This window comes from Spodoptera frugiperda, unplaced genomic scaffold (assembly GCF_023101765.2).
Source record: "Spodoptera frugiperda isolate SF20-4 unplaced genomic scaffold, AGI-APGP_CSIRO_Sfru_2.0 tig00001192_1, whole genome shotgun sequence".
Lineage (NCBI taxonomy): Eukaryota > Metazoa > Arthropoda > Insecta > Lepidoptera > Noctuidae > Spodoptera > Spodoptera frugiperda.
In genome coordinates, this window is record NW_026095725.1 from 214,144 (window position 1) to 240,146 (window position 26,003).

A 26,003-nucleotide genomic window follows, 5' to 3' on the forward strand; every position below is an offset into this window, starting at 1 on the left:
CCGGAGTTAAAAAGTAGGGCCTCTCCCGGGAGTCAGGTCCGTGGGGTCGCCACTGCCCAACAGCTCGCCACAAGCTGCCTTGCGGACATATTATTATTATTTTTTGGCAATCTTATTTGCTCTCGGCTCTAAGGCCGGTTTTAATGTCCTTTACGGGCGCGCGCCAAGTAAAGGACATACATATAAAGAATATTATTCGGTTTCTGTAGTTGCTGGTGGTCTGTGGTTATCTATGGGTTCTGTGGTTTGGGGCGGTGGTGGTGGTGGTGCTGCTGAAATTTCATTTTCATCTATCTGCATGAATTTCCTAACAATACGACACGTATTTAGTATAGCCGCTTTTTGTAATTTAATGTATGTAGTTTCTTTGATGTTCAATAATTATATTATTATGTATGTTCTTTACATAATCACGGGACCACAGGGTCCCGGACCTTTGGAAGGCGTACGAGGGGCCGAAGCCAACTCGCAGAGGCCCGTTGAACAATTTTAATCTAAATGTAAGGGGACATCAGCCGGCGATTATCCCTGTATGCAATATGGAAGTACACCAAAGGACAATCCCCGGTTGATGCAGGACTATTGTGAGATATGGTAAAAGGAAATGATAGGGATATGGGTGTGGGTGGCTGTGGAATAGTTAACCGGTTAACTATGGGGACTATGGCCCCTGCCCCTGACCAATATTGAAAAATACGGATAAACAGGCAGGGGGTGACTCGCAAACTCAATAGTGGGCCCCCGAAAACGGCCGCTAGCATGTAGCGACAAGGGAAGCAACATCCGTTGAGCTGCTTGAGGAAGGGGAGGCATCCCACGGCTATCAGAGCAATCCCGGAAGTACGGTCAAGACCCCTACCAGCATCTTACTGGGATACGTCCTTCCCCCAAGTGGAGCTGAAGGCAACTCCACTCTTGCGAATCTCCACTCAAACCAGCCGATTAAGGCAAGAGTGAGGTAGATTATTATATTATATTATTATATTATTATTTCAATATTAATATTATTATTTATTTATTCCATATTTGTGTTTATTTTTATACGCTTGTACCGCTGTTTTTATTTCGTCCTCACCATGATATGTTATTTTGCCAGACAAAATACGGTTAATTGAACGGCACCAACTGTATACAAGTACATGAATTACTGTATTTTCAAAATAATTTTTTAACAGTATATTGTGTTTATCACAATTAAAGGGATAATCAACAAATATGTCGGTAAACATTTTAACTTTTTGTTTTAATCCTTTTTAGGAACATCTTTCTTCAAAATATCTATTACAAAATTTTGAATTTGAACAAAACATTTTTCCATAGCTTTTGATGGATATATTAAAGATTTTTTATTTTTTTTATACTCTTTGGCCCTTACACTGGGTGCCCAGTGGCAGATTTCAATGTTTGAAAAATTGTTACAAAAAAACTAAAGCTCTAATACAACCCACGTTTATTTTAATTTATAAATTATTAATGCGGATTTCATTTTTTAAAAATTACGTTCTCCAAATGTCGACCTTCGAGTCTTACACACTCTTCGAGTCTAGCACGCATGTTTTCAAAAACGCGTTTACAGAGCGACTGGGGAATTCTGCTTACTTCGGCTCGAATATTTTCTTTAAGTTGTGTCACAGTGATCGGGTTTGTCTTGTAAACCACGGATTTTAAGTATCCCCATAAGAAAAAATCACATGGGCTTAAATCGGGTGACCTAGGTGGCCTCGGTATGGTACCGTTTCGGGATATGTTTTTTTCAGGGAATAACTGCTGCACTGCATTCATGGACACATTAGCAGTATGAGCTGTGGCCCCATCCTGCTGAAACCATGTGTTTCGGTTAACAGAAGGACTATTTTGAAGTTCTAGTCTGAAAAAATCAGTTAACATCTGGGCATATCTGTCCGAATTCACAGTTACAGTTTGGCCATGTTCATTTTCAAAAAAATAAGGCCCTACGATTGCAGATGCAGATATGGCACACCAGACTGTTACTTTAGGCTTATGTAAAGGCTCTTAATGCATTTGTCTTGGGTTGTGGACATCCCCCATCCCATCCCATCATTAGAAACATCACAAATCGAATCAAAGTACACCTCGTTCGCACTCTTGTCTTTCCCATTGCCCTCTACGGTGTCGAGACGTGGACAATCAAGGCGGCTGACAGAAAGAGAATCGACGCCTTTGAAATGTGGTGTTGTGAGATGCCTATCAGCGCTGCTCTTCACCAAGCAACGGAACGCAACCGATGGTGGCAGCTGGTCGAAAAAATCAAACGGAGTCACGATCCTCAGCAGTGAGGGAAACGACTAGAGAGAGAGTGGACATCCCAGTAACGGAAATTCTGCTTATTTGCATATCCTCCGATGTAAAAGTGGACTTCGTCACTAAAGAATATGTTGCTCATTCGCGTAGCAGTAGGAAATCTTAACAACATTACCTCTGCGTAAGTTTTTCTTAATTCAAAGTCAGAATCTTGTAAATCTTGCACGATTTGTATTTTATAAGGATGAAACTTGAGTTTTTTACGCATTATAATCTGTAAAGTTGATTTTGGAATTCCCAATATCGATGAACAAACACGCAGTGATAATCGGGGATTTTCAATTACAGAAATCATAACACGCTCGATATTTTCTTCCGTGGCTACCGATGGTGTAGGTCCTAAACTGGGTCTATTTAATGTTGATCCTGTAGTCCTGAACTTTGCTACCCATGACTGAATGAGATTAACCGATGGTCCTTCACGTAATCGACGAATACCGTAACGATTATTAAATCGACGGCGAGCTTCAGTCAGCGAAAATCCCCTTGAAATGTACGCCTCGAAGGCAAAAGCGCGGTGCCCTCCATTCCACTTTTTCATAGTTACAAAAAAATCCTCAGTGTTTGCGTTTCTAAACACGTCTTCTGCAGCCCTCTAACGTATTGCGTTCAGAAATTATGTGTGTTCAAAGTTTGAAATCTGCCACTGGACACCCTGTATATTTATTTGATGTGCTCTCAGGGTCGCCATACATATTTTTTTTACAATCTTTGCAGCTTTTGCAAAAATTTTTAATACATCTGTTCAGGACCCACCCACACACATAATAATTGCCCTGAGCAACATCATTCACAGACGTATCTAAATTAATAAAAAGTACCACAATTTCATCTTCTGTGTTTTCAGAAAATTGTGGCTCCTCCTCATCAATTCGGCTGGGAATATCAGAAGTTGACTGCGCAAAACCGACATTTCTTTAAAAAAAAATCTAGATTTCGCAAGCAATTGTCTTCGTCTTTTCTAGTTAAAATTATTTATTAATAGGGACTTAAAGGCCCCTTCAAATGCCATTGTGTCTGGTACCGTATTTCTCGCCCCATAACTTCTGATATTCCCAAAGAAATTATCTAGTGGGTCCAAGTTAAAATTACGAGTTAGCATAGCATCAAATGAATACGTTTGAGACAATAATATCCATATTTGTTGTATTCCCTCAATTGTGCGTATTAAGTTTTAACAGATGGTGCTTTTGTTTCAATTAAACGGATTTTGTTATTATCTTTAAATTTTTTTAACTAATTTTACTGAATTTAAAACTTTTATAGCAGTCTTCCACAAATCATGGTGCAAACTATTTCTTCGTACACACTCTTTATACATTTTGACCATCAGGTACATGGAATGTATTACAATTTAGGGAATAAAAAAGATTATCCATTAATTTGGTAAATTTTACCAGATTTTGGCATTCTGCTGGAATTTCTCCTCTTGCCACAAGATGTCCCGCAGTCGCAGCCTTTGTGTGGCTAAAAATTTGGGCTGCTGGTTTCACTTTCATTTTCCTCATTTTTTCCATATAAATATGCTCGTCTGTTATTTTTGGCAGGCATTTTAACTCTCCATGGGATTTGTCAGCTTCATACGTTAACTTGTAATGGTCCCATTTAACAAATTTTTACCTCCTCTTCAAAATCATAATATTTCAAATCTTTGGTGAGCAAATTATTTCTCATTCCTTTTATTAAATGCGGAACATCAAATACAGAGATTAATTTTGTCTTCCCTATTTCAATTATTTAATTTTCCCATTGTTTTTCTTCTCTTAAATAATTTTTCTTTGTGTTTTCTATTAACTCATTGATTACACTATTAAAAATAGTAACTATTAGTCAAATATCTTAGCAAAGCGTTTTTCGATCAATAGTTAGCTTGACCAATAGTCAAATAAATAACTATTAGTTAAAAACAATAACCACCCAAAGTTGAGCGGTTAGCAAGATGGCGGATAGTTAAACGACGCCATTACAGCTGATTTCAACACGCCGAAACTTCAAAACGTATTACCTTTATTGTGACAACATTCAAATACATAGTTATTTCAGTTTTATTATTACGGACTTATCATGGATTTGAACATTATTAGATACTTTGACAGTGAGTCGGAAAGTTCATCAGACGATGATTTTTTTACTGAATATGTATTGATGAGAAGGCCAAAAATAGTTAGACAAAGAAACCCTCCTTTGAATACCTGGGATGATCTTGGTGTTTGTCAACGTTATCGTCTCTCAAAAGCAATAGTGATGTGGTTATTAAATTTAATAGGATGTTACTTAAAAACTCCCACCACAGGTGAGTAATTAACTATTTTATAGTATTTTTTGCTACTGACTGGTTCCTTTCAATTAATTACTAGTTATTTACCTAAATTCTTTTTGTTTTAGGAATCATGCCATCAGCCCACTAGAACAAATTCTCCTTACTTTAAGATTTTATGCTACCGGTACTATGGAACAGTGCTCTGGTGATTTCTTTGGAATCTCAAAATCAGCCAAAGTCAAAGTCAAAGTCAAAGTCAAAGTCAAAGCATTTATTTCAATTAATCCTAAATTAGGCACTTTTGAAACGTCAAATTGAATTGTCCGTCAGTCGGTCTGTCAGTGAAGCTAGGCGCTCGTTCCAAAGTGTTGCTTCGAATGGAGAAGAACGAGCAAGAAACTCCATCGTTACTCTTTTCAAAAAATGTTTTTTACAATATCTCTGATACATTATTTGATCATTTACCTATTGTATATATATGTAGGAACAATGTAACGACAATACGACGTCAAAACTATGGGACAATAAAACCAATTTGTAAAGAATATAAATTAAAAAAGCGGGTTGTTTCAAACATAGTGCCCACATATGTACACTTACAATTTTGAAATAATGCTTCTATACAAATAAAAAATAATCTTTAATTTAATTTTTCAAATAAAAAATAAATAAATAACTGCTTGATGCCACAGGATCCCTAGACTACATTGGAATAAATTAGTACTTTAATTTAACGTGTAACTAGTGATCGTATTAGAGCATTGTCTAGTGTGAGCGAGTGTCCAGTGGAGCCGGACCAACATGCTGCCACACATTTTTATCTTCAATATAATCTGACAGTTTATAATATGCCTGTTTACACAGTTCACGCTTTATACAAGATTTAAATTTTTTCTCGTTCAGATTCAGTATGGTGGTTGGTAGTTTATTGTAACACTTAACACAAAATCCCATGAAGGATTTCTGCACTTTGGACAATCGGAATTGCGGTATAGCTAACTTATTTTTACCTCTCGTATTAAAATTGTGTCGGTCGCTTCTTTTTTCAAACAATTGTTGATTTTTTCTCACGTACATAATATTTTCGTAAATGAATTGAGAAGGCACTGTAAGAATGTTTATAGTTTTAAATAGTAGCAGCATGTAAGATAATACACTTGGTGTCAAGAGTGATAAGCACTAAATTAAACTATTTAATTACGATGCCACATACTCCAGCCGAAATTAAGGATGTTGTAGCCAAGTTCTATTCCATTGCAAAATTTCCGAGTGTTGTGGGAGCAATTGATTGTACACATATACGTATTGTGGCGGATGGGGTGCGAGAAAATGAAGATCGTTTGAAAATTGAAACTGGGTGAGACTCAGCGCGGCGGGATGCGCGGGCGCGCGGTCACTCGCGCGCGTATTTCCGCGGTGTCGGTCGGATGCGAACTGGTCGGAGGGGCGCGGGCCGTGTCGAACAAGCAAGCGCCCGCACGCCGCCGTGCGGGCGACATCGAAAACTAAGTGACCGCACGTGATTGGTCACACCGCGCTGATGCACCACAGATATTTAATAATCATAATAGAATCATACAAGGGGTATCAATACAATAATAAAGTACAATAAAACTTTTACATTTGTTACAATAGGTATTAATTAAATTATTAATTAATTATATTAATTAAAATAATATTAAATTATTATATTGACGGGCGGGCCGCTTCACCATCGCTAACACGTATTATAAGTCCAGGTTAATAATATTCAGATGATAGTAATTATGCTATAATAATACTCCAAAATAAGGTACTTAATGTATGTTTTATTTAATTATTACTTAATGTATATTTATTACAGGTGGTGAAAATGCGGAATTGTATAGAAATAGAAAAGATGTCTTTTCTATCAATGTCCAAGTGGTTGCTGATGCCGATCTAAAAATTAGGAATATCGTTGCAAGATGGCCAGGCTCAGTACACGACAGCACTATTTTTAATAATAGCCAGGTTAAACATTTGATGAACTCTGGACAGCTTGGCAGGTGTTGTCTTTTGGGCGATCGAGGCTATGGCCTTAAACAATATTTACTAACACCTCTGGCTGATCCTCGAACAGCTGCCGAAAAATTGTATAATGAGAGTCAGATAAGGACAAGGAATGTCGTGGAACGAACTTTTGGTGTTTGGAAGAGGAGATTTCCATGCATAGGCTCTCAGCTTAGGATAAAACTAGAAAATGTGCAACCTATAATTGTGAGCACGGCCATATTACATAATATATGTATTATGAATAGGGAAGATTTACCTACTTGTGAAAGTGTTCCAGATAGTATTAAAGGGAAAGTAATATAATACTTCCATTTTCTGAAATTGATCAGCAATACAGAGGTGAACTGATCACAACTTATTTTAGCTCTCTTCTAAACTCGCACGAAAATCCAATTATCACAGAATAGTATCTATATAATAAAATAAAATTGTAAACTTCACTATTTAAAACCAGTTTTTAGTTTCAGTTTTTTTGAAAACACTCGTTAGTAAGTAGTTTTAATCTAATCCTTAGAAATATAATTCTTTGTATGTATTATTTCCCAATGGTACAAACTAGGATTATAATATATACAGGGTGACTTTGAATTCGACGTATTCCTCTCGGGAGGTGATAATACAACTAATTTCCTACAAAATTAGCCCTGAGGTCCCTGGTGGCAAAGTGGCAAGTTTCTGAGATATTCAACATTTTTGGTTTTGGACAAAAAACTCGAACTTATTACAAAAACATCAATAAATAAAAAAATACTGATTGGATTTTTGTAGTTTTTGTTTTAATCAGTTGCTAATACATCAGTTATCATTTGTAAATACTAATAATGGCAGAAATATATTTCATTTTAAAATAGCAAGTAATTTCTTATTAAATTTTGTTTTGTGTTACTAATTTGGTCAATAGAAAACTGGATTTATTTCAAAAAAAAATATATGACACTAAGCGTACAAAATATTAGAAAAACTTCCTTGGTTTATTAGCTACCCAGAAACGTAAAATTATTTACAAAACTCTCAAAAACAAATGAATTAATTGATGATAACTTGAGTGTAAAGAGAAAAGGGCAATTTCAAAAAAATCATATTTTGCAAAATTTTGTTCAAAGTGACCTCCCCTATAACGAATACATGCCCGAATACGCTTTCTTATGTCTACGACGGTCACTCTTGGGCTGAATATGCGTCTTATTTCGTCACTATGTTAAAATATGTTTCGGAGAAGAATTTCGATGCACGGCCAATTCCCTCTACATAAACAAGTGACTTCATGTAAAAATCAACTAGCGTTAAATTCTGGACACCGCGCTTGCCATGTAGTTGGACCCCCGTGCCAATATAACGCCTGGGAACCAAGGTATCCAACCATTGCCCCACAGTAGTTCGATAATGCACTTGACAATCGTCGTGTGGAATAAATTCGTCAACCAAATTAATAAATTAATTCAATAAGTAGAATAAGTTAATTCATCTTGTTTCTAAATTCAAATTTAAAACAATAACCCTATCTCATTCCTTGAAAATTCTTCATAATTCTCACCATTTAAAATGTTGGATGAAAAGTAGGGTACAATAAAATAATTATTTATAATACCCATGCAAACATTTGAATTAAAACCATATGCGCGAACACAATGGTTTGCTTTTTTCGGATTTCGTTGACTTTTTTGGGGCTAATAATGGATATTGTGATATTTTATCCAGCGCATTATCGAACTACTGTGAGGCAATGGTTGGATGCCTTGGTTCCCAGGCGTTATATTGACACGGGGGTCCAACTACATGGCAAGCGCGGTGTCCAGAATCTAACACTGGTTGATTTTTACATGAAGTTCATTGTTTATGTAGAGGGAATAGGCCGTGCATCGAAATTCTTCTCCGAAACATATTTGAACAGAGTGACGAAATAAGACGCATATTCAGTCCAAGAGTGACCGTCATAGAGATAAGGAAGCGTGTTCAGGCATGTATTCGTCATAGGGGAGGTCACTTTTAACTAAATTTTGCAAATTAAGAAGTTTTTGAAATTGCCCTTTTCTCTTTACACTCTACTTATCATCAATTAATTCATTTGTTTTTGAGAATTTTGTAAATAATTTTACGTTTCTGGGTAGCTAATAAACCAAGGAAGTTTTTCTAATAGTTTGTACGCTTAGTGTCATATATTTTTTTTGAAATAAATCCAGTTTTCTATTGACCAAATTAGTAACACAAAACAAAATATAATAAGAAATTACTTGCTATTTTAAAATGAAATATATTTCTGCCATTATTAGTATTTACAAATGATAACCGATGTATTGGCAACTGATTAAAACAAAAACTACAAAAATCCAATCAGTATTTTTTTATTTATTGATGTTTTTGTAATCAATTCGGGTTTTTTTACCAAAACCAAAAATGTTGAATATTTCAGAAACTAGTCACTTTCGGACCAGAGACCTCAGGGCTAATTTTGTAGGAAATTAGTTGTATTATCACCTCCCGAGAGGAATACGTCGAATTCAAAGTCACCCTGTATAATATATAATATAAGGGATATCGTTATAACAATTTAGAACAGAAATGTGGAATGTGTAGTAGTAATTTGAAAAATGAATAGAGGACTATGTAAAATAGGTAGTTGTTAACACAATAAACGCATTTATATAGATACATAGTGTTTTATTTGGAAAACAAAAGAAAAATATAGCTAACTTACACTACACTTACAATTAGAATTATTTTTGCATTTGTTCTAATTCTATTTTTGCTTTTACTGCCTCATACCGACATTTTTCTAAAATTAAGTCGTACATTTTATTTTTGAATTTCATTTCTAGTACATGAAGTTCACTTTTATGCTTCATGTTTAGCTCGTGCTCTTCTTTGGCATATTGGGCCAAATCTATTTCTCTACCTTGCTTTTTATTAAGCAAGTCGATTTTTTCTCAGCATGCATTACAATTTTTTTCCTTGTCTCCAAAGGAGTAAATACCGATTTCCTCTTCTTCTGGTTAAATGCTGAAACATAAATTTGAAGTTAGTAAATTACTGAAATTTAGACTATAATAACAAGTTCTGAATTACAACAGTTAACTTACACAACTCTTTTGATACAGGCTGTCTCAGCATTGCTTTGGGGGTGGATGTATCAAACTGGTTTGAGCTTGATAGTTCTAAAACATATATGAAGTTAAATTATACATTAAAAACTTTGTTTATTTTACGTGTATAAATTAAGAAATTTAACTTTCGTACCCAAATTGTTGGGAATGTTTTCCTTCATTGGCTGCTCGGGTTCAGGAAGTACTCGTTCTACATCTAAAAAGTTTTTGGTAGTTACATCTGTAACACAACGGAGAATACTTTAGAACTTATGCAAAGGAAATAAAATGCCATTAAATAGTTTAATTATACATACAATCTTCCACAATTTCCTTCTGAGATAAATCCAAAGGACCATGCCCATATTAGTATGGAGCTAAAAGTCAGCACTGTCATGCGATGCCCAAATTGCAGCCCTATGTCATATGATAGCCTTTTAATAGTATTTTTATAATATCTAGATTTTATGTCATTTAAAGCACCGATTCACAAGTAATTCTATATTAAACATGATAACTTACTACTGATATTTTATATGCATTGTATCGTTTACGGACAGCAATGCTATTAGTTTTTTATTAGGAACTTCATGATCATCACTTATATTTAAGTATAAAAGGACACTGATCTGGCCTACGTCTACCTACTAGTCTTGTTTCCATAGTATAGTGTCAATATAAATGTGAAAACGATTAGGTTCGATGCAAAACTTGTACTCGAGTAAACAGAACTCAATATGGAAAGAGATTAGTCTCTTTCCATATTGAGTTCTGTTGTTAGACTCACAACAAATGGGTATTTTTGATGAGATTATAAAAGCATATTGTGATAAAATAGAACGGGTTGTATTAAACTATATTTTTATATTTGACATCAATTAACTGCTTGACTTAAAGGCAAATAAAAATACCAACATTTGTATTAGGTAGGTAATGTCTGATCTGTAAGCATTTACAATAATTATTTTATTAACAGATCTAATACTTAGGTTGTTTCAATTAAATGGGGTAAAATAATGTTCTCTGACTGATAAAATACTGATCTATTGCTGCATTCAAGGTTTGTGGCGATTGAGTACAAGTTTCGAATAAAATAAAAAAGCAGTATAAGTGTTAAATGTTTTATTCTTCAATTACAAGTAATATATTGTCTAAGAATGATGCTGGCGGCGATATATTGTCTTGGTGTCTAGCCCAACCCAAATACCATATTATGGCCATAACGTGGCAACAGCATCCCACTGTTCTGTTACCCACGAGACAGTTGCAACAGTAACCTAATATTGCATCTAAGCAATTACTACTCGAGGGCTGAGTGTCAATTAAAATATACGTAAAATATTTACGCCGACCAACATGGCGCGACTGGATTCGACCCCTTAATAAATAAGGTCTATTTCCTCCAACGGCCGCAACCATTTCTTCAGAGTGTTCCAGCTCAGGACATATTTCAATTTCATACAAGCCATTTTGTCGAACATGTTCGCCATAATATGATCGTGCTTGTTTTACCTGATATGGGCCCAATGCGAAAATAATCAATTCTGAGTAACTAAATACGGGAAATATATGCGTTTAAACATAACCGATCGCCTGTTTAAATTATAATTTGTTACAAATTCTGCTAAGTAATTAGGAGTATGTTGATACCTCAAGGCTCTTTCTATAATAAGAGAAGCATCTGGCCGATCTTGAAGCGTGGGGTGAAATCTGTTAATTAATGAAGCTGCAATTTTAAAATCACTCATTAAATGTGCATGAGCTCTATTAAAAAATCCTGGCGAAATAATTTAAAGTCCCTTTTAAATCGTCCGTTGACTACTTCCACTACCCATCGACATAATGTCACTAATCGACTTTTGTTTGCCTGAATAGTTGTTAGTTGTCGTTCTCCCTCATTTAACGACTCAGGCTTCTGCACATTATAATTACAGGCCTCCAACAGTGGGATCGCATCTCTGAATCCTCGGTCGAGTATAAATACATCTCCCTCTCTGTAAAATGATCGCATGGGTCCAGATTCATCAGTAAATAAATCTTTCATTATTTCTGCATCGGTTTGAGTGGCAGCATAAGGGCCGATCACATCAATAATGTGCCCGTCTGTACACACACAAAGAAATGGTTTAACGAGGTTCACATATTTGTGTAAACTATAAGTTTCCTTTTGATAGAAATAATTGGAACTCTTTTCAATATATATGTAAGTGCCATCACATATTGTGATTGCAGGTCTGGTTTGATCAGAGCCATTTGGATTGCCAAACAAAGCATTTGGAATACTTAGATTTCTTCTTATGACATCTTCTCTATTAAGATGCTGCAATCCAATATGTAATGGTACAAAATGTTCCATAAAATATAAGCGTACAATGTTCATGTGCCTCTCCATAGTTGATCGAGGTATATTAAATAATGAAGACAATCTCTTGTTACTGTCCCCTGTCCTCATTTTAATTAAAAAGATAGCCAAAGCAGATTTTGGTGATGGTACCTGATTAGCTAAAGGTAACTCATTAAATAAAATAATGAATTCAGACACTTCCAGTCCAGTCCAATAATGGCATATGTGGTTGGGCATTTCTTCAACACATTCAAAATTAAATGTGACAGTTTTTTGTTTTGCCATATTAACTAAATCTTCTATTTGATTTATACTAAAACTTGATATTGAAGATGATTGTTCTGGTAATTCACGCCAAGTATTAGAATACAAATGGTGATGGCAAACACGTGAATACCGGGGCACATAATAGTTGTAATCTACAATTAACATATTTTTAATAAATGTTGGTATTAAATGCATAGGTACATAACCGCAGTCGGAATAAATGCAGTGTCTTGATGTACTAGCAGCTCTCTTGTAATGAGGTAAATTGACCATTCCAACTGATCTCTGGCCCAGCTGAGAGGCAGAAGCAGGTGCAGGTGCCGGGACAGGGGCAGGTGCCGGAGCAGGGGCAGGTGCTGGAGCAGGAGCAGGTACAGGTGGCAATTGTGGTATAGCCATTTCTCGTTGAGAATCTTGTTCAAATTGTCGGCTAGCTCGCCGCCAACAATTATGACAAACAGCATAGCTATCTCTTCCATTCTGAAAATATTTATGATTGTTAAAAATAAAGCAGTGTTAAAAAATATAAAATACACAATCTCTTGATTTACTAAGTTGAATAAACAATATAATGCAAATTAAGAGAGCTCTGACATTTATCATATTTGAATATATTAAAAAAATGCATAAAATGATTGTCATTGTAAAAACTATTACCACTGATATAGTTATAAGGATTATTTTCCAAATTGTTATAATTATGTGTCATTACCATTAATCATATTCAATGTAAGTAGTACTTAATAGGTGTTTAAGGATTTAGATAAATACCTGTACTGATCTAATCCATGGAAAAAAATCATATAATGGTCCATTTTCTTCGAGAGAATGAAGTCTAGCTTCATTCAAAGAACAGCCACAGCCAGCACAGATATTAGTATGACCTAATATTCTAGTTGTGTTTACATCAGCATTTTGTAAGAATACATAACATGCATGACATATTACATCTTCCATAGGGAGCTGAAAACAAAACAGTCGGTGTTAGTAGGTCTCACATACCATAAGAAATGATTAACTAAGAAAACAAAAAAAATATTTTACACATCCACGATAAGAGTTGAAGTTCGACTGTATTAAGTAATATATTTTTCTCGCAGTCACGTTTCAAGTTATCGTGCATGCATACTCTATACAAGGTATAGTTTTGAAGTTGCACGATATTTCAGAAGGTAATTATGTTAGTTATTCTGAAAATCAGTTAAAATTAGAAAAATAAAATAACAAGTATTATAAAGTATTATTGATTTTTGACGAAGTATCGTATTTTTACATAATTATTTATGAGTTTTATTACAATCTTCTGATATATTGTAGTTTCAAAACTACACCGTGTATAACCGTCCTGCAGATTCTGAATGTATATAATAATGATACTTACATATTCAATTCTCAGCCAAATAGACAAGATAATTAGCAACTCTTGAGGCAAAGTTGTAACAACATGCCTCTGTATGCGTTGAACGCGTAACCCACAGTTCAAGCAACGCAACATTTTGTGTCACAAACGAAAAGTCCAAATCACAAAACACAACGAAGTCCGTATAAGAAAAGCCGAAGTCACTGAATAAAACGACACTATCAATATCCATAAAACGTAGCCGAAGTAGATTTTAAATTGAACGGAAAAGCACAATCGGAGTAAACGTAAACACAGCAGCAGTAGTGATGCCCAGCAAGAGTCTTGCAAGTCTCGCATTTACCAATTATCCAACTTTAGTTTTTTATACGATTATAATTTAACTGTATTAACTGTAGTATTAACTAAGATTTAACTTGCAGATTTAACTATACAGTTATATTGTAAGGTGTGGCCGCTATTAAACAACCTCAAAATATAGTATACTAGCTACTCTGTTTCGTCATTGTAAGATCAAAAGCACCTAACATATAAAAAATTGCATTAGGCTAATAGGTATTTATTTGTGAGACTAACAAGACTCTTGCCCGGTAGTTAATACAGTTAAATCATAATCGTATAAAAAAATAAAGTTGGCTAATTGGTAAATGCGAGACTTGCAAGACTCTTGCTGGGCAACACTAAGCAGCAGACGCTAAAAAAAATAACGTTTCATATTTTTTACTAGTAAGATAATTTACATGCGGTTACTTATTATGAAGTTAATCTTACCGATAGTATCATTATACAAATAAAACAGCAACACTATAATACTAGTTTATCATTATTCAAAATAATTTGTAAAAACACAACGAGTGAATAAACCGGCCAAAAGACATGATTCCAGACCGTGATAAATGCAAAAAGCATGAATGAAACATTATTCTGTCAAAAGCCCCGATCGGTGGTCAACAAAAAGTCGTATTTTTTTTATTTTTTATCCAGTGCTTCTTAGGACTGACTGACTTTTCTCGCCTTGGGCGAGGCGAGAGGGAGTGTCAGACTCTTACTGACTAAAAACCACCCTGTTCCTTCTCCTGCTTTTCGAGCCGGAGCCCCGGTAAACCCGCTAGGTAGTCCGCAGCTCCGGATCAGGCATCAGCCCTATTGGGCCCCATCTGTGGTGGTCTGATGGCTCTTTGAGGCGCGCGCGGAACGCGACGCGCCGCACGCACGGGTCTGGTTCTGTTCGGGCGGTGAGCTACCCTTGCTCGCCGTCCGCAGGCCCGCACTTACGGTGGCCGGAGATCGTCTCGGGATCCCCTACGCCCGGAGTGTCTTTCGCGACGGCTGGGGCGTGAGGAGGTTTGTTCTCTCACGCGCCCCGCCTCCTCCTTAGCTAGCATGACTGCTTCGCAGAAGGAGGAGACGGCATCCCAGTCCCTCTCGCTCCGCACCATGGCCTGAACCAGTGCCGGGCGCGAGAGGTCGCCGTCGCCGACCACATCCCTGAGGACTTGGCGGTGCTCAGCCCACGCAGGGCACACCGCCACCGTATGTTCTACCGTGTCCTCCGGGCGGTCCTCACAGTGATGACACCCGGGCGTTTCCTCCCGCCCAATAAGGAACAGGAACCTACCGAAACTCCCATGTCCGGTAAGCACCTGCGTTAGGCGGTAGGTGAGCACGCCGTGGCGCCTCTCTAGCCACTCCTCAAAGAGGGGACTTACCGCTGCGATGACAGCGAGCCCAGCCCTCGGTTGCGACAGTCGTTGCTGCCATTCCGCCATGAGATCGCGCCGGAGCTCGTCCCGCCACGCACTTATCTGGCGCGGCAATGGAGTTTCGCCCCGGCGACACGCGTCGGCGCGCAGACTGAAGACGCGCGCGAGCACCTTCGCCTCCAAATCCCACGGCGGTAATCCGGCAAGAAGGTTCGCCGCCTCCCCGGAGATCGTGCGATATCCACGAATCACCCGGATAGCCATGACCCTCTGAGACGTGAGCAGCGCCCGAGCTGGCCGCCGCATCAGGTTCGGCGCCCACACAGGGGCGCTGTAGAGGGCCATGGACCGCACGATCCCCAGTGCTTCTTAGGACTTAAAATTAACAATTTAATTCAAATTTTTATTTATTACCTCAATCTTATAATTTACTTTATCTGGGCGTTTCTGGGGCAAAAATGGGCATGGTTCTTTATATTGGCAGTGGTTCCTAAATCAATTGTTTCAATTTTCATATCTACTGCATCATCTGTAAAAAATAATGAACAATGAAAGGAAAATATTAAATTTATACTTTTGGCAATCAGAATATAGATATACTTACTTATAAGAGCATCACTATCATACATCGCTGGAAGTCCACTTATTGACTCCCCCATAATAGAGTTAAGCCACTCTGTAGTTTCTGATGGCTTCGGAGGAGGTGGTCCACCACCAGTTTGGCGTCTGCCATATTTTTCTGCTGCCATTTCCTATATGTAAAGAATAAATAAGTATCAGCACTGTATGATGCTAGACTTTAAAAAAAGTGAACGTAATGGAATAGAATTAAATACCACATGCAAAATATTACCTTTCTTGCATTTTTTTCATGTTATTGTATTTCTGCTGCAATTGTTTAACCGAACGAAATTTGGTTGCATCTGAATTAAATTTGTCTGCAAGCAATTTCCAAGCAGCTTCTTTTGTTGGTTGCTCGCATTATCGGTTTTTTTGCAAGTAATAATCGCGTAATCTTTGAGCAAACTCATTAATTTATGACATTCCTCTTTAGAAAAATTGGCACTGCGGTCCCTGAATAATAAAGTTATAATAAATTATAGTTATATTTTAGGTAATTAAAATTAAATGATGTCAAATTCAGTCTAAAAGCTCGTTGATACTATAACTTACTTGTTCGATGGTTGGTTCACTTCATTGTTATTTTGCGACATTTTGTTTGCCGAAGATTTTCACAATATAATAATAAATCCCGTATTTCAGTTTAACAGCAACTCTTTAAACGAAGCAGTCAACACAAAATAAATTACACGCTAAAGTTTGGCTTGCAGCTTTGACATTGACAATTGACATGAACTGTCAAAATATGTGTTTTGTTATGCACTTTTGTCAGTGCTGCCACATTGAAAAAATTACCCACGAAGACATTAAAGTAATTTTCAGGAAACAAGATGTCCTATTACTGGCAATAAAATAACAAATGGTTAAAATTGACTATGGTCAAAAATGTTGTTGAAAAACGTAAAAGCGCTTTAACAACTGGTAAGAGAGTAAACAATAGTTAATCTAACCAAAAGGTTGGTATAACTTGACTACGGATCGAAATCGGCCCTTAATCGCACACAACTTTTAAACCTGTACTTCGTACATATGAAACATTTTTTTTTAAATATATCTGTTAATTGGGTCATTCTACCGAGGGATAAAAAAATAAAATACTTTTTAAAATTTACCAAATCCGTTTTTTATTCTGTTATAATAAAGAGTTATTATGTAATTATCTTCTAAAAAATAAAATCAGAGATCAATCATTAACATTATGAGAAAAAATTGCACATTTTAATTTTATCACTTCGACAGGAGTGATTCTAATTTCAACATAAGTGACATTATCTTTCATAAAACTAATAATTTTTAATAGTCAAATAAAATTAATCATCAGTCTTAACTGCTTTTGGTAATAATTTCTCAATAAGACTAGTACACATGATTATGTGTATGTGTAAGTTGATTAACTTAAGTAAACAAACACTCTGCAAAATAAACAATTAAATTCTACAGAAGTGACATTACCGTTACAGTCATTCCTGTAGAATATTAAGAGATAATAATTGAAAGGAACATTAGAAAATATTTTCTTCGTCCGATGACGTATTATTTGACCGACTTTGTAGATTACCATCTGAACGTTTAGTGTTAATAACGTTTTCTCTAAGAGGTGTCTGCTTCCTGCTTTCAAAAATCTCTTCATCAGATGAACTATCAGATCCATAGCATTTTCGATAAAAATCGATAGATGTACGTGAGGTTGTTGCTATTGGGTTCTTGTATATGTCATACTCTGAATGTGGTGACTCCGAATACTCCGATGGTGAATCAGCTGATGTCCTCAAAACTGGTATATTATCAGTTTGTTTGTAGGTTAGGTAAATAAGCCCTATCTCATGATGTGAGCAGATCTGATTTGTTTCACAAATACTGCAGCTTAATCGTCGGGCGTGCAAGACATCAGGATTGGTCTTATTCCATGTAAGTTGATGAATTAATAGAGTACCAGTAAATGGTCTTGTAGTACTAGTGCTGAGTATGTTAGAGATGTCATCAACATAAGTATCGTCGATTGGCAAAATAATTATGCCTTTACATTTTTCTTGTAAACAACTCACCAATGCTTCAAAATCTGGGATGTCTCCACCGGTCGCTACAAATGCATCGGCTGTCCTTTTCACACATCCTCCAATGCCATCAGGAGCCCCTTTTCCATGTCCGGTCTCACTAAAGTGCCATATGATATTATCTACACCAAGTTCTTTGCTTAAATATTTTGCGATCAAAAAAAACATAGACTTATTTCTATACTGCGATGAAGGCCCATCACTTTGAAAATGCATAGTTCTTAAATTTGGTACTTTATATTTAATATGATCTATGATGGGTTTGAGGTGTGTGCAAATTAAAACGGGATCGTGTCTCAAATTTTTAGACAGAGTGCAGAATGAGTTGATGGAAATCTTGTCAGTGCCACGCAAGTATAAAACTGAAGTGTGTAATGAAATTTGCGGCTTAGAACCTCCAAAATGTGTTGATTGTACTTCAGCAGAGTATTTGCAATTATAATTCTCTGAGAAGTCCATATGAAGCAAGGCCTCATCATCAGCTAGCTCATTTTTTATCTTTGTTAGAACTCTATGCTGAGAAATAATATTTAAAAGGTGCTTAATAAACTTCGGCAACTTATCTTCTAAAAAGATCTTGACAAAAACTTCACTCTTCGATGAGAAAGACTCTTTGACAGTTTTTTGGCACAGCTTCACTTGTCCTTTTATCGTAGTTGTAATTTTTTTTGTAATCCACCTTTCACAAGTAATCATCATGTCATTTGGATATTTATTTAGATTTACAGATTTATTTTTACAGAAATTACATTGTCTAGCTAAGCAATCACACCTCAAATTACCTGCACAGCAAATGCTTTTCACCAAACCGATTGCAGAATTTTCTTTAATAATTGCTGCTTTTTTTAATGCTGTCACCATCATTTCCATATTTGTATGTGTAACACATAAACAGGTGTTTCTTTTATTAACGTTAGGTACCAACACCCAAAATGGACGAAAACGGCAGAAAAGAGCATAGGACATTTTAATTTTAGTTTCCTCCTTAAACTTTTCATACAAATTAAGCATTGTATCATTTAGAAATCGAATTTGCTTCTTTTGTTTATTTTTCGTAATAGTCTCTTTTTTCCAGACGTGATTCGACTACATTCATCTTTTTCCAAAAACTTGCGAACAGCTTCCTTATTTTCTATTTGTTTTCGTTTACGTCCCATCACAATTGTTTCTGGTAGTCCATCATTTATTATATTACGAGGTTGTCTTGTACGTAATAATTGCATTCTTTTATTAGCCAATAAATTTTCTAAATGCAAAATTCGCTGTCTTAGATGCTTGTTTTTTATTTTAAGCCTTCGCCTATTTCTTTCAGCAAGTCTTCTGCCTAAGGAAGCCCTACTAGATGGTGTAGAACTTTGTGAAGTCGGACTTGGGGAGGAGTCTCATCATTTATAAGTCTTTGCTCAGTAGCTTTCAGTAGTTTCAATTTATTGCGATGAGTTTTTGCACGCTCACGCCAACTTTTTCGGATTGTTTTTTGCATTCTTGGTGTATAATCTTTTATTGATTTTATTTTTCCAGCTTCCTTCTTTTTTTTTTATATCTCTCTCTATCTTTTTGACGTCTTTCTTCTAGTTCAGCCTCAGTCATTTTTTCTCTTCTTTCGTATCCATGTCCTCTTTTGCTCCTTTAATCGTTCTTTTTTCTCTCTCTCAGACCTCTTTTTACCCGCCATACCTGTAAAAAGAAATTAAAATAACTATGCCACGTGCAAACCATCACTTCTGTAGAAAACTACCACCAAATAGCGATACAGTGCATAAAATTATCAAACCATAATAAAAAACAGCATTTTACGTTTGTTAGGCTATAGTGTCAGTGTATATTTCTTAAAAACGATCATTTCTAATAAGCATACGTGCAAACCATCACTTCTGTAGATAAACATCACTTCTGTAGAAAACTACCACCAAATAGCGACATAGTTCAGAAAATTATCAAACCATAATAAAAAACAGCATTTTACGGTTATTAGGCTATACTGTCAGAGTATATTTCTTATAAACGATCATATCTAATAAGCAAACGTACAAACCATCACTTCTGTAGAAAAACATCACTTCTGTAGAAAACTATATCGACAGAAGTGAGTTCGACAGAAGTGAGTTTTAGCATAAAAATACGTATCCTGTACAAAATTTGAGGTTATGAAAATGTAATTCACTTGAATTCAGTAATTGACCAGTTAAATTACAAAACTATAAGAAAATTACATTCGTAAACCACTTACTTGCGTTGGTTAGTTGAGTACAGTTGTGAAGTATCAACTTTGACAACTATGTAGAACGCCGTTTAAACTTTATTTTTCTCGGCACCGTAGTCTCTGTCCGAAATATGGCTGACACAGACACTGACAGAACACTTTAAAGAGTTGCCAGAGATAGAAAAAAATGTTGCAACTTAATAAATAAAAAAATTACCATTTTTTCCATTTATTCCTACAGGAGTGATTATTTTTTACGAACATTGTAGAATGTTCAATAAAATTAAAAATATCGTTTCATAATCATTGACATTTAAGTGACTGCTTATTTATTATATGCTTTACTTGTTTGTTCATGTGATGTGTGCATGGAATATTAAAAAATAATTTTTAGAGACACCTAAATCCTGTAACCTGCGTTACGAACATTCGACAGGACGTGAGGAATCACGTACTGTACCACAAAAAAATAAAAATGTAATAAAAAAAATAATAGGATTCCTATGTAAACTGTTAAATAATGATACAAAGTTAATAAAATAATTATTGGAAAGAAATAAAACCTGAGGAGCTAGGACATATTTTACGCGAACAAAATTTTACTGTCTCTGTAGAATGACCCAATTGTGCCTTATTTAAGGCGTGAATTTTTTTCTTTTTAACCATGAAGACTAGAGATGAAAATTTCGGAATGTTTCTGAAACTTTGGAAGTTTTCCAGGTAAAATTCCGGAATTATTCTGGAAAGTTTCCAAAACAAGGGAATTTTGGAAGTTATCAAAAATATAACATTCTTGAAAAAAAGCAACGTTTTTTTATTTTAGGTAACCACAATGACTTGAAATGCATAATAGATGCAATCTTTGTTAAATACGAAATAATTTAAGGAACGTAAAGTAATAAAAATACTAATTAAATAATCGAAACATTTATTTAAGTTTTTATCATTAGTAATTCTACTAAAATCTAATCAATGGATCTTGTGTAGGATCAATTCACTCTGGATTCTCTGATTCTGACACATTAAAATTAGATAAGCTTGCTTCTGGCTCTTGGTAGCTAATTTCTTCTATGTCTTCATCAATTTCTTCTTCCTCTAAATCACTGATATATTCTTCCTCCTCATCAGCAAAATAAACATTTTCGTTTGGGTTATCGGATAACAATCTTATATTGGCTCGCACTGTAATCAGCTTCTGCAGTCTTTCAGTTGTAATTCTATTTCTACAACGAGTCAGTGTATTTCCAAAAAGGGACCAATTTCGTTCGGTAGACGCTGAAGATGGAGGTATAGATAACAATTTTCTGGCAACGGATGATAGAATTTGGCAGTTACAGAGACCTCTCCACCAAGTTCTTGGTTCAATATGATCAACAGTAGTCCAAATACCAGTTTGACTGTAAAAACCACTTTTTGCGCGGTATTCAGCTAAGTTTGCCATGATCTTAGCAGTATTTTTTTGAAGTATTCCGGCGTATTGGTTAATGAATTCTTGCCCTTTCGCAACTTTTTCAGGTGTCAGCTTAAGCCCTCTAAATCTGGGGTCTAAAATGTTGGCCGCAAAATGAATGGGCTTCTCAACGAAATGCTGCCTTTTCCCAATAGCTCCAATAATGTACCGTTCCTCTTCTTCTGTTACGACTTCGCAAGTACTTAGAGCGCTAGACATAATTTCTTTAACATAATCAAGCATTTGGGGTACTTCAGATATAACTGCAGCGTCTGATTCTAGTTTAGTAGTTGCCACAAGGATGGGCTTTAAGATATTGTGGTATGCATTGACCTTGATCCAAATGTCTTCCGTAAGCACATGTTGCTTAATTTCTCGATTAATGCTTAAATCTTGACAAATCATTGTCGCTTCGAGAGCCTCTCGGTTACTAAGAAAGGATTCCATCATTATTACAAAACCTCCCCATCGTGTTGGGCTTGGTAACTTTAAAGTCTTCGAATTATTTTCATATTTTTCTTTTTGCATCTTTTCAAAATACGCTGATTCTACGTGCCTCTTTTTTATGTATTTTATGATTTTAGTAATCAAATCACAGCATGCTTTAAAGTTTTCAAGCTTCATGATATCCTTTAAGAGCAAACTTAAAGTGTGTGATGCACAACCTATCGCGAAGACGTGCATATACTCGGTCTCGATCATTCTCCACGTGGCTTTCATACTATTCGTATTGTCAGTCACAAGTGCTACAAATTTAGATGGACCAATTTCATCAATAATAGTTTTTAATTGTGTAAATAAATACGTTGCAGTCTCGCGATTTGTACCAGGGTATACACACTTGTAAAAAAATGGCTTTGGGGTCGTTATTATAAAATTAACGGTACCCTTACCATTTATGTCTGTCCAGCCGTCCATCACAATTGTCAGGGCTTCTGCTTGATTAATGATATCAGATGTTTCTTTTTGCACGCGTTCATATTCAGCATTTAACAGACTATTGCTTATCATGTACCTTGTAGGGACTGAGTAAGCTGGATTCAAAGCATTTATTGCCTTTTGCCACAAACTGGATTCTAAAATATTTAATGGCGTACCAGTAGCATAAATTGCACGAGCAAAACTAAGATCTATTTCTCTTTTTTGATTTGGCGTAATTGAATTTTGTGGTTGTTCATTTGACTCATGAGAAGAAGCTAATGACTGTAATGAGTTTTCTCTTCCTAAAGGACTCGGCGTAGATACAGGAATTGTGGACAAAACATGCTGGAACTGTGTTGATGTTGAACTACCCACAGAAGATGGTGATATTTCAATGGGCTTGTCTTGTAAAATTGTTTTAATATCTTCCGGACACTGTTTACAAGCACTCAAACAATGATTTTTTAACTTTGTTGCATTGGTTCCAAAATGTTTTCGACAAAAATTGCACCTAGCGGTTTTTTTGCCATCCGTATTTATCAATTCAAAATAATCCCAAACCTTTCCGGTTTTCCGAGGCATTTTTACAGTTCATTTATTTAATTAAACTTGCACTTATTATTACACACTGCACTGCTATACTATATATAACAGAAAAAAGCAAGACTCTGCTGCCCTTACAAACAAAACGATCCAGCAATGACGCAGGCGCGCGGCTTCGAGTGACGTATGAGCAATACTAGCGGGACGACGTATCTCGGCGGCCGGCGCAGTGGCACTCACCTCCCCCCGCCAAAATATTGTCCCCCGCCCGCGAACAAGTTAGTACTTGCGCTTGCTCTCTGAATGTATTTCCGCAACTATTTTATATTTCTATTAGTACCTACTCCATTTATAATAATAAAATTAAAAAAGGGAAATAATGCTATAATTCAGTGATATTATAATATTTTTTATAAACTTCCAAAACTTCCGGAAGCTATGGAATTTTTCAGGAATCTTTCCTTATAGATGGAAACTTTCCTGGGAGTTTTCATCTCTAATGAAGACTAATACATGGTCTGCAATTTTTTCCGATTATTCCCAGTAGTCCCCTCTAGACCTGTCCCCCGGAGTGACAGCTGGGAATTGTCTTCCCAGTTGCCACCGGGGTGACAATTCGTGCCGACTGTTCCTTTTGAAAGCTGACTAGAGGGGACAAATGGGAAGTATGTTTCTCAGTTGTCACCGGGGGGTGACAATTGCTACGATTTAAAATGCCAAAAAAAATAAATTAATAAAAAGTATGTGATTGTAGCAATTAAAGGAAACATAATGTTGATTTTTAAAATTTGAATCTATACAGGGTGCAGATTTGAAACCATGACAGAACTCGGGAGCATGTTACGGAAGTAAAAAATGTTCAATTTAAAATAAGGTTTCTGGCCAATAGTTAAAAACACAGCTATAATAAATTATTTAAGATTGGCCGTCTTTCAGAATAATCGTCACCGGCGATTCTGAATATTTCAGAATCGCCCAACATGTCACGCACACAGCGTAACAAGACAGCGTCGAAGGTCAGTGGGCGGGGCTACGCGAGACGCCGCGCGAGTAGGCAGTTAGAAAGCGAAAAGAAAAATAATCACCAACATTTATTAATGATTTGATTGTTAACACATTTTCAATAATCTTAGAGTGCAGAAACAATCAATAAAAAAAGTAGTACTCGTATCTTCAAAGAAAACGTAGGTATCAGCTGATTCATAACACTACGTACCTAATGATTTACTTATTACGTTTTATTGCAATCCTGTTGGATACTAATAATTTAAAACTTAGTTATTTAAGGTCTGAATTATGAAAACACATCGCTACGAAAAGGTAGGTAGGGATCTAATCCAAACGCTCAGCTGTTTGCGAGTATAATCTTAGGTACCACTACCTACTAACTAATATCAACAAACACATTGTACGTAGGTAAGTTCAACCCAAAGTTTTATTCGTGTTTTAAATCGAATGATGTAAAATTTTGTTTCCTATTTGAATTAAGTCGTTACTATTAACCATTAATTAGTAACTGACTATAAGTTTACTTATTATTCTGCGCCATAGGTACAGTATTTATCAGTAAAGTTGATTCATAATAGCTAATGAATTATGATGTATTAATTAAATTTTATTGGCATCCTGCTGAATACGTAAAACAACCAATTTCAAACTTAGAATCGTAAGATCGGGATAATAAACACACATAGGTAAGTAGGTAGTCCAAGCGCTCAGCTGTTTGCGGGCGTGATGTTAGATAAGTAGTTTACTAACGTATTCTGTCTACCTAGATACATTCAGTTCAAAGTTTTGGTAGATGGTATTAAAACTGTTAATATGAAATTACTTTTGGTATTAGATAATTCATAATTTTGATCTAAATCTAAAAATGGTTTCATCCGCATAACCTACGTACGTACTACGTACCTATCACCTACTTTATTGTTAGTTTGTTATTGCCTAACTAATTTCTAACAATTAGTATACTACTTACCTACTTATTATCATTTCATGTATGTTCCTGCGGTAGTTATCAGCTGATTCATCGTAGGTACTAGTTAAGTAATGATTTACTTATTACGTCTTATTGCAATCCTGCTGAATATCGCTCAGCTGTTTGTTTCATTTTTGTGTGTTGGAACAATTTCTTTAAATTCATCGATCCTATTGATGCGTTCTTAATCCGATCTAAAATAAACTAGTTTCTGCTAGCGGTCTAGCTATTTAATCAGAATATCGCAGTGGCAGGCAACAACCGATACCATAACGAGTCGCGGGTTCGATTCCAGCATGGAACAACTCTGTATAAGTACCTAATCCACAATTTGTTGTATCGGGTCTGGGTGAGACGTAGTTATGTGAATTCAGTAGTTATGTAAAAATTGATATTTAGAGAGCCAAAACTACTAATGTAATTTGAAAGTTAATATCAAAATACGCATTGTACGAGTAGGTAAGTGTCCAAATGTTTATTCGTGTTTTAAATCGGTTGATTAGAAAATTGTCGGTCAGTGGGTAGCCTTAGGGGCGGATTTGTCTTTCCTATTTATGCATTGATATTCCGCATACATACCTACGATAGTTACCAGCTGATCAGCTGATTCGTAATAAGTACATACTAAATGCGTTTCCTATTGGTGTAACTAATAAACAATTTCAAACTTAGTAATGGGCCAGTGGGTATCCTTAGGGACGGAATGTACAAGTAAATAAATTACATAAATATCTACCTGTGTCACTCGGAGTCCGGAGTTTTTGTTCGTCTTCGTAATCTACCTATGCACAGTAACATAGGTATGCACTACGTCACTGATTGACTATTGTAACACTAAGACACTTATTTTGAATGTGTTTCAA

At 35.8% G+C, this 26,003-nt stretch overlaps 5 protein-coding genes and 1 long non-coding RNA gene across 7 annotated transcripts; 1 reads left to right on the forward strand and 5 right to left on the reverse strand.

Moving 5' to 3' along the window:
* The first annotated feature begins 4,589 nt into the window (after positions 1 to 4,589).
* LOC118264266 (putative nuclease HARBI1) lies at positions 4,590 to 7,183 on the forward strand. Its single transcript, XM_050707643.1, has 4 exons — positions 4,590 to 4,615; positions 4,708 to 4,831; positions 5,713 to 5,920; positions 6,426 to 7,183. The coding sequence occupies exons 1-4, from the start codon at positions 4,590 to 4,592 to the stop codon at positions 6,917 to 6,919; spliced, it is 852 nt and encodes a 283-aa protein (XP_050563600.1). The 3' UTR covers positions 6,920 to 7,183.
* A 2,089-nt stretch (positions 7,184 to 9,272) lies between these two features.
* On the reverse strand, positions 9,273 to 11,261 carry LOC126913007 (uncharacterized). Of its 2 annotated transcripts, XR_007707617.1 has the most exons (4): positions 10,014 to 11,261; positions 9,851 to 9,937; positions 9,694 to 9,768; positions 9,273 to 9,613 (listed from the first exon to the last, which is right to left on the reverse strand). It is a non-coding gene; the product is annotated as an uncharacterized LOC126913007 (long non-coding RNA). The 2 variants fall into 2 exon arrangements; XR_007707616.1 differs by having other exon boundaries at positions 9,851 to 11,261.
* A 17-nt stretch (positions 11,262 to 11,278) lies between these two features.
* Positions 11,279 to 13,965, reverse strand: LOC118264230 (uncharacterized). Its single transcript, XM_050707657.1, has 3 exons — positions 13,689 to 13,965; positions 13,079 to 13,270; positions 11,279 to 12,787 (listed from the first exon to the last, which is right to left on the reverse strand). The coding sequence occupies exons 1-3, from the start codon at positions 13,800 to 13,802 to the stop codon at positions 11,444 to 11,446; spliced, it is 1,650 nt and encodes a 549-aa protein (XP_050563614.1). The 5' UTR covers positions 13,803 to 13,965; the 3' UTR covers positions 11,279 to 11,443.
* Positions 13,966 to 14,456: 491 nt separating this feature from the next.
* On the reverse strand, positions 14,457 to 16,995 carry LOC118264288 (uncharacterized). The gene is made up of 2 exons (XM_050707660.1): positions 16,224 to 16,995; positions 14,457 to 16,122 (listed from the first exon to the last, which is right to left on the reverse strand). Exon 2 carries the CDS (start codon positions 15,713 to 15,715, stop codon positions 14,939 to 14,941), a length of 777 nt encoding a protein of 258 aa, XP_050563617.1. The 5' UTR covers positions 15,716 to 16,122; positions 16,224 to 16,995; the 3' UTR covers positions 14,457 to 14,938.
* A 371-nt stretch (positions 16,996 to 17,366) lies between these two features.
* LOC118274065 (uncharacterized) lies at positions 17,367 to 20,871 on the reverse strand. Its single transcript, XM_035591420.2, has 2 exons — positions 20,276 to 20,871; positions 17,367 to 19,722 (listed from the first exon to the last, which is right to left on the reverse strand). The coding sequence occupies exon 2, from the start codon at positions 19,054 to 19,056 to the stop codon at positions 17,494 to 17,496; it is 1,563 nt and encodes a 520-aa protein (XP_035447313.2). The 5' UTR covers positions 19,057 to 19,722; positions 20,276 to 20,871; the 3' UTR covers positions 17,367 to 17,493.
* Positions 20,872 to 20,914: 43 nt separating this feature from the next.
* Positions 20,915 to 23,693, reverse strand: LOC118264438 (uncharacterized). Its single transcript, XM_035576943.2, has one exon. It carries the CDS (start codon positions 23,199 to 23,201, stop codon positions 21,243 to 21,245), a length of 1,959 nt encoding a protein of 652 aa, XP_035432836.2. The 5' UTR covers positions 23,202 to 23,693; the 3' UTR covers positions 20,915 to 21,242.
* Between the last annotated feature and the right edge of the window lie 2,310 nt (positions 23,694 to 26,003).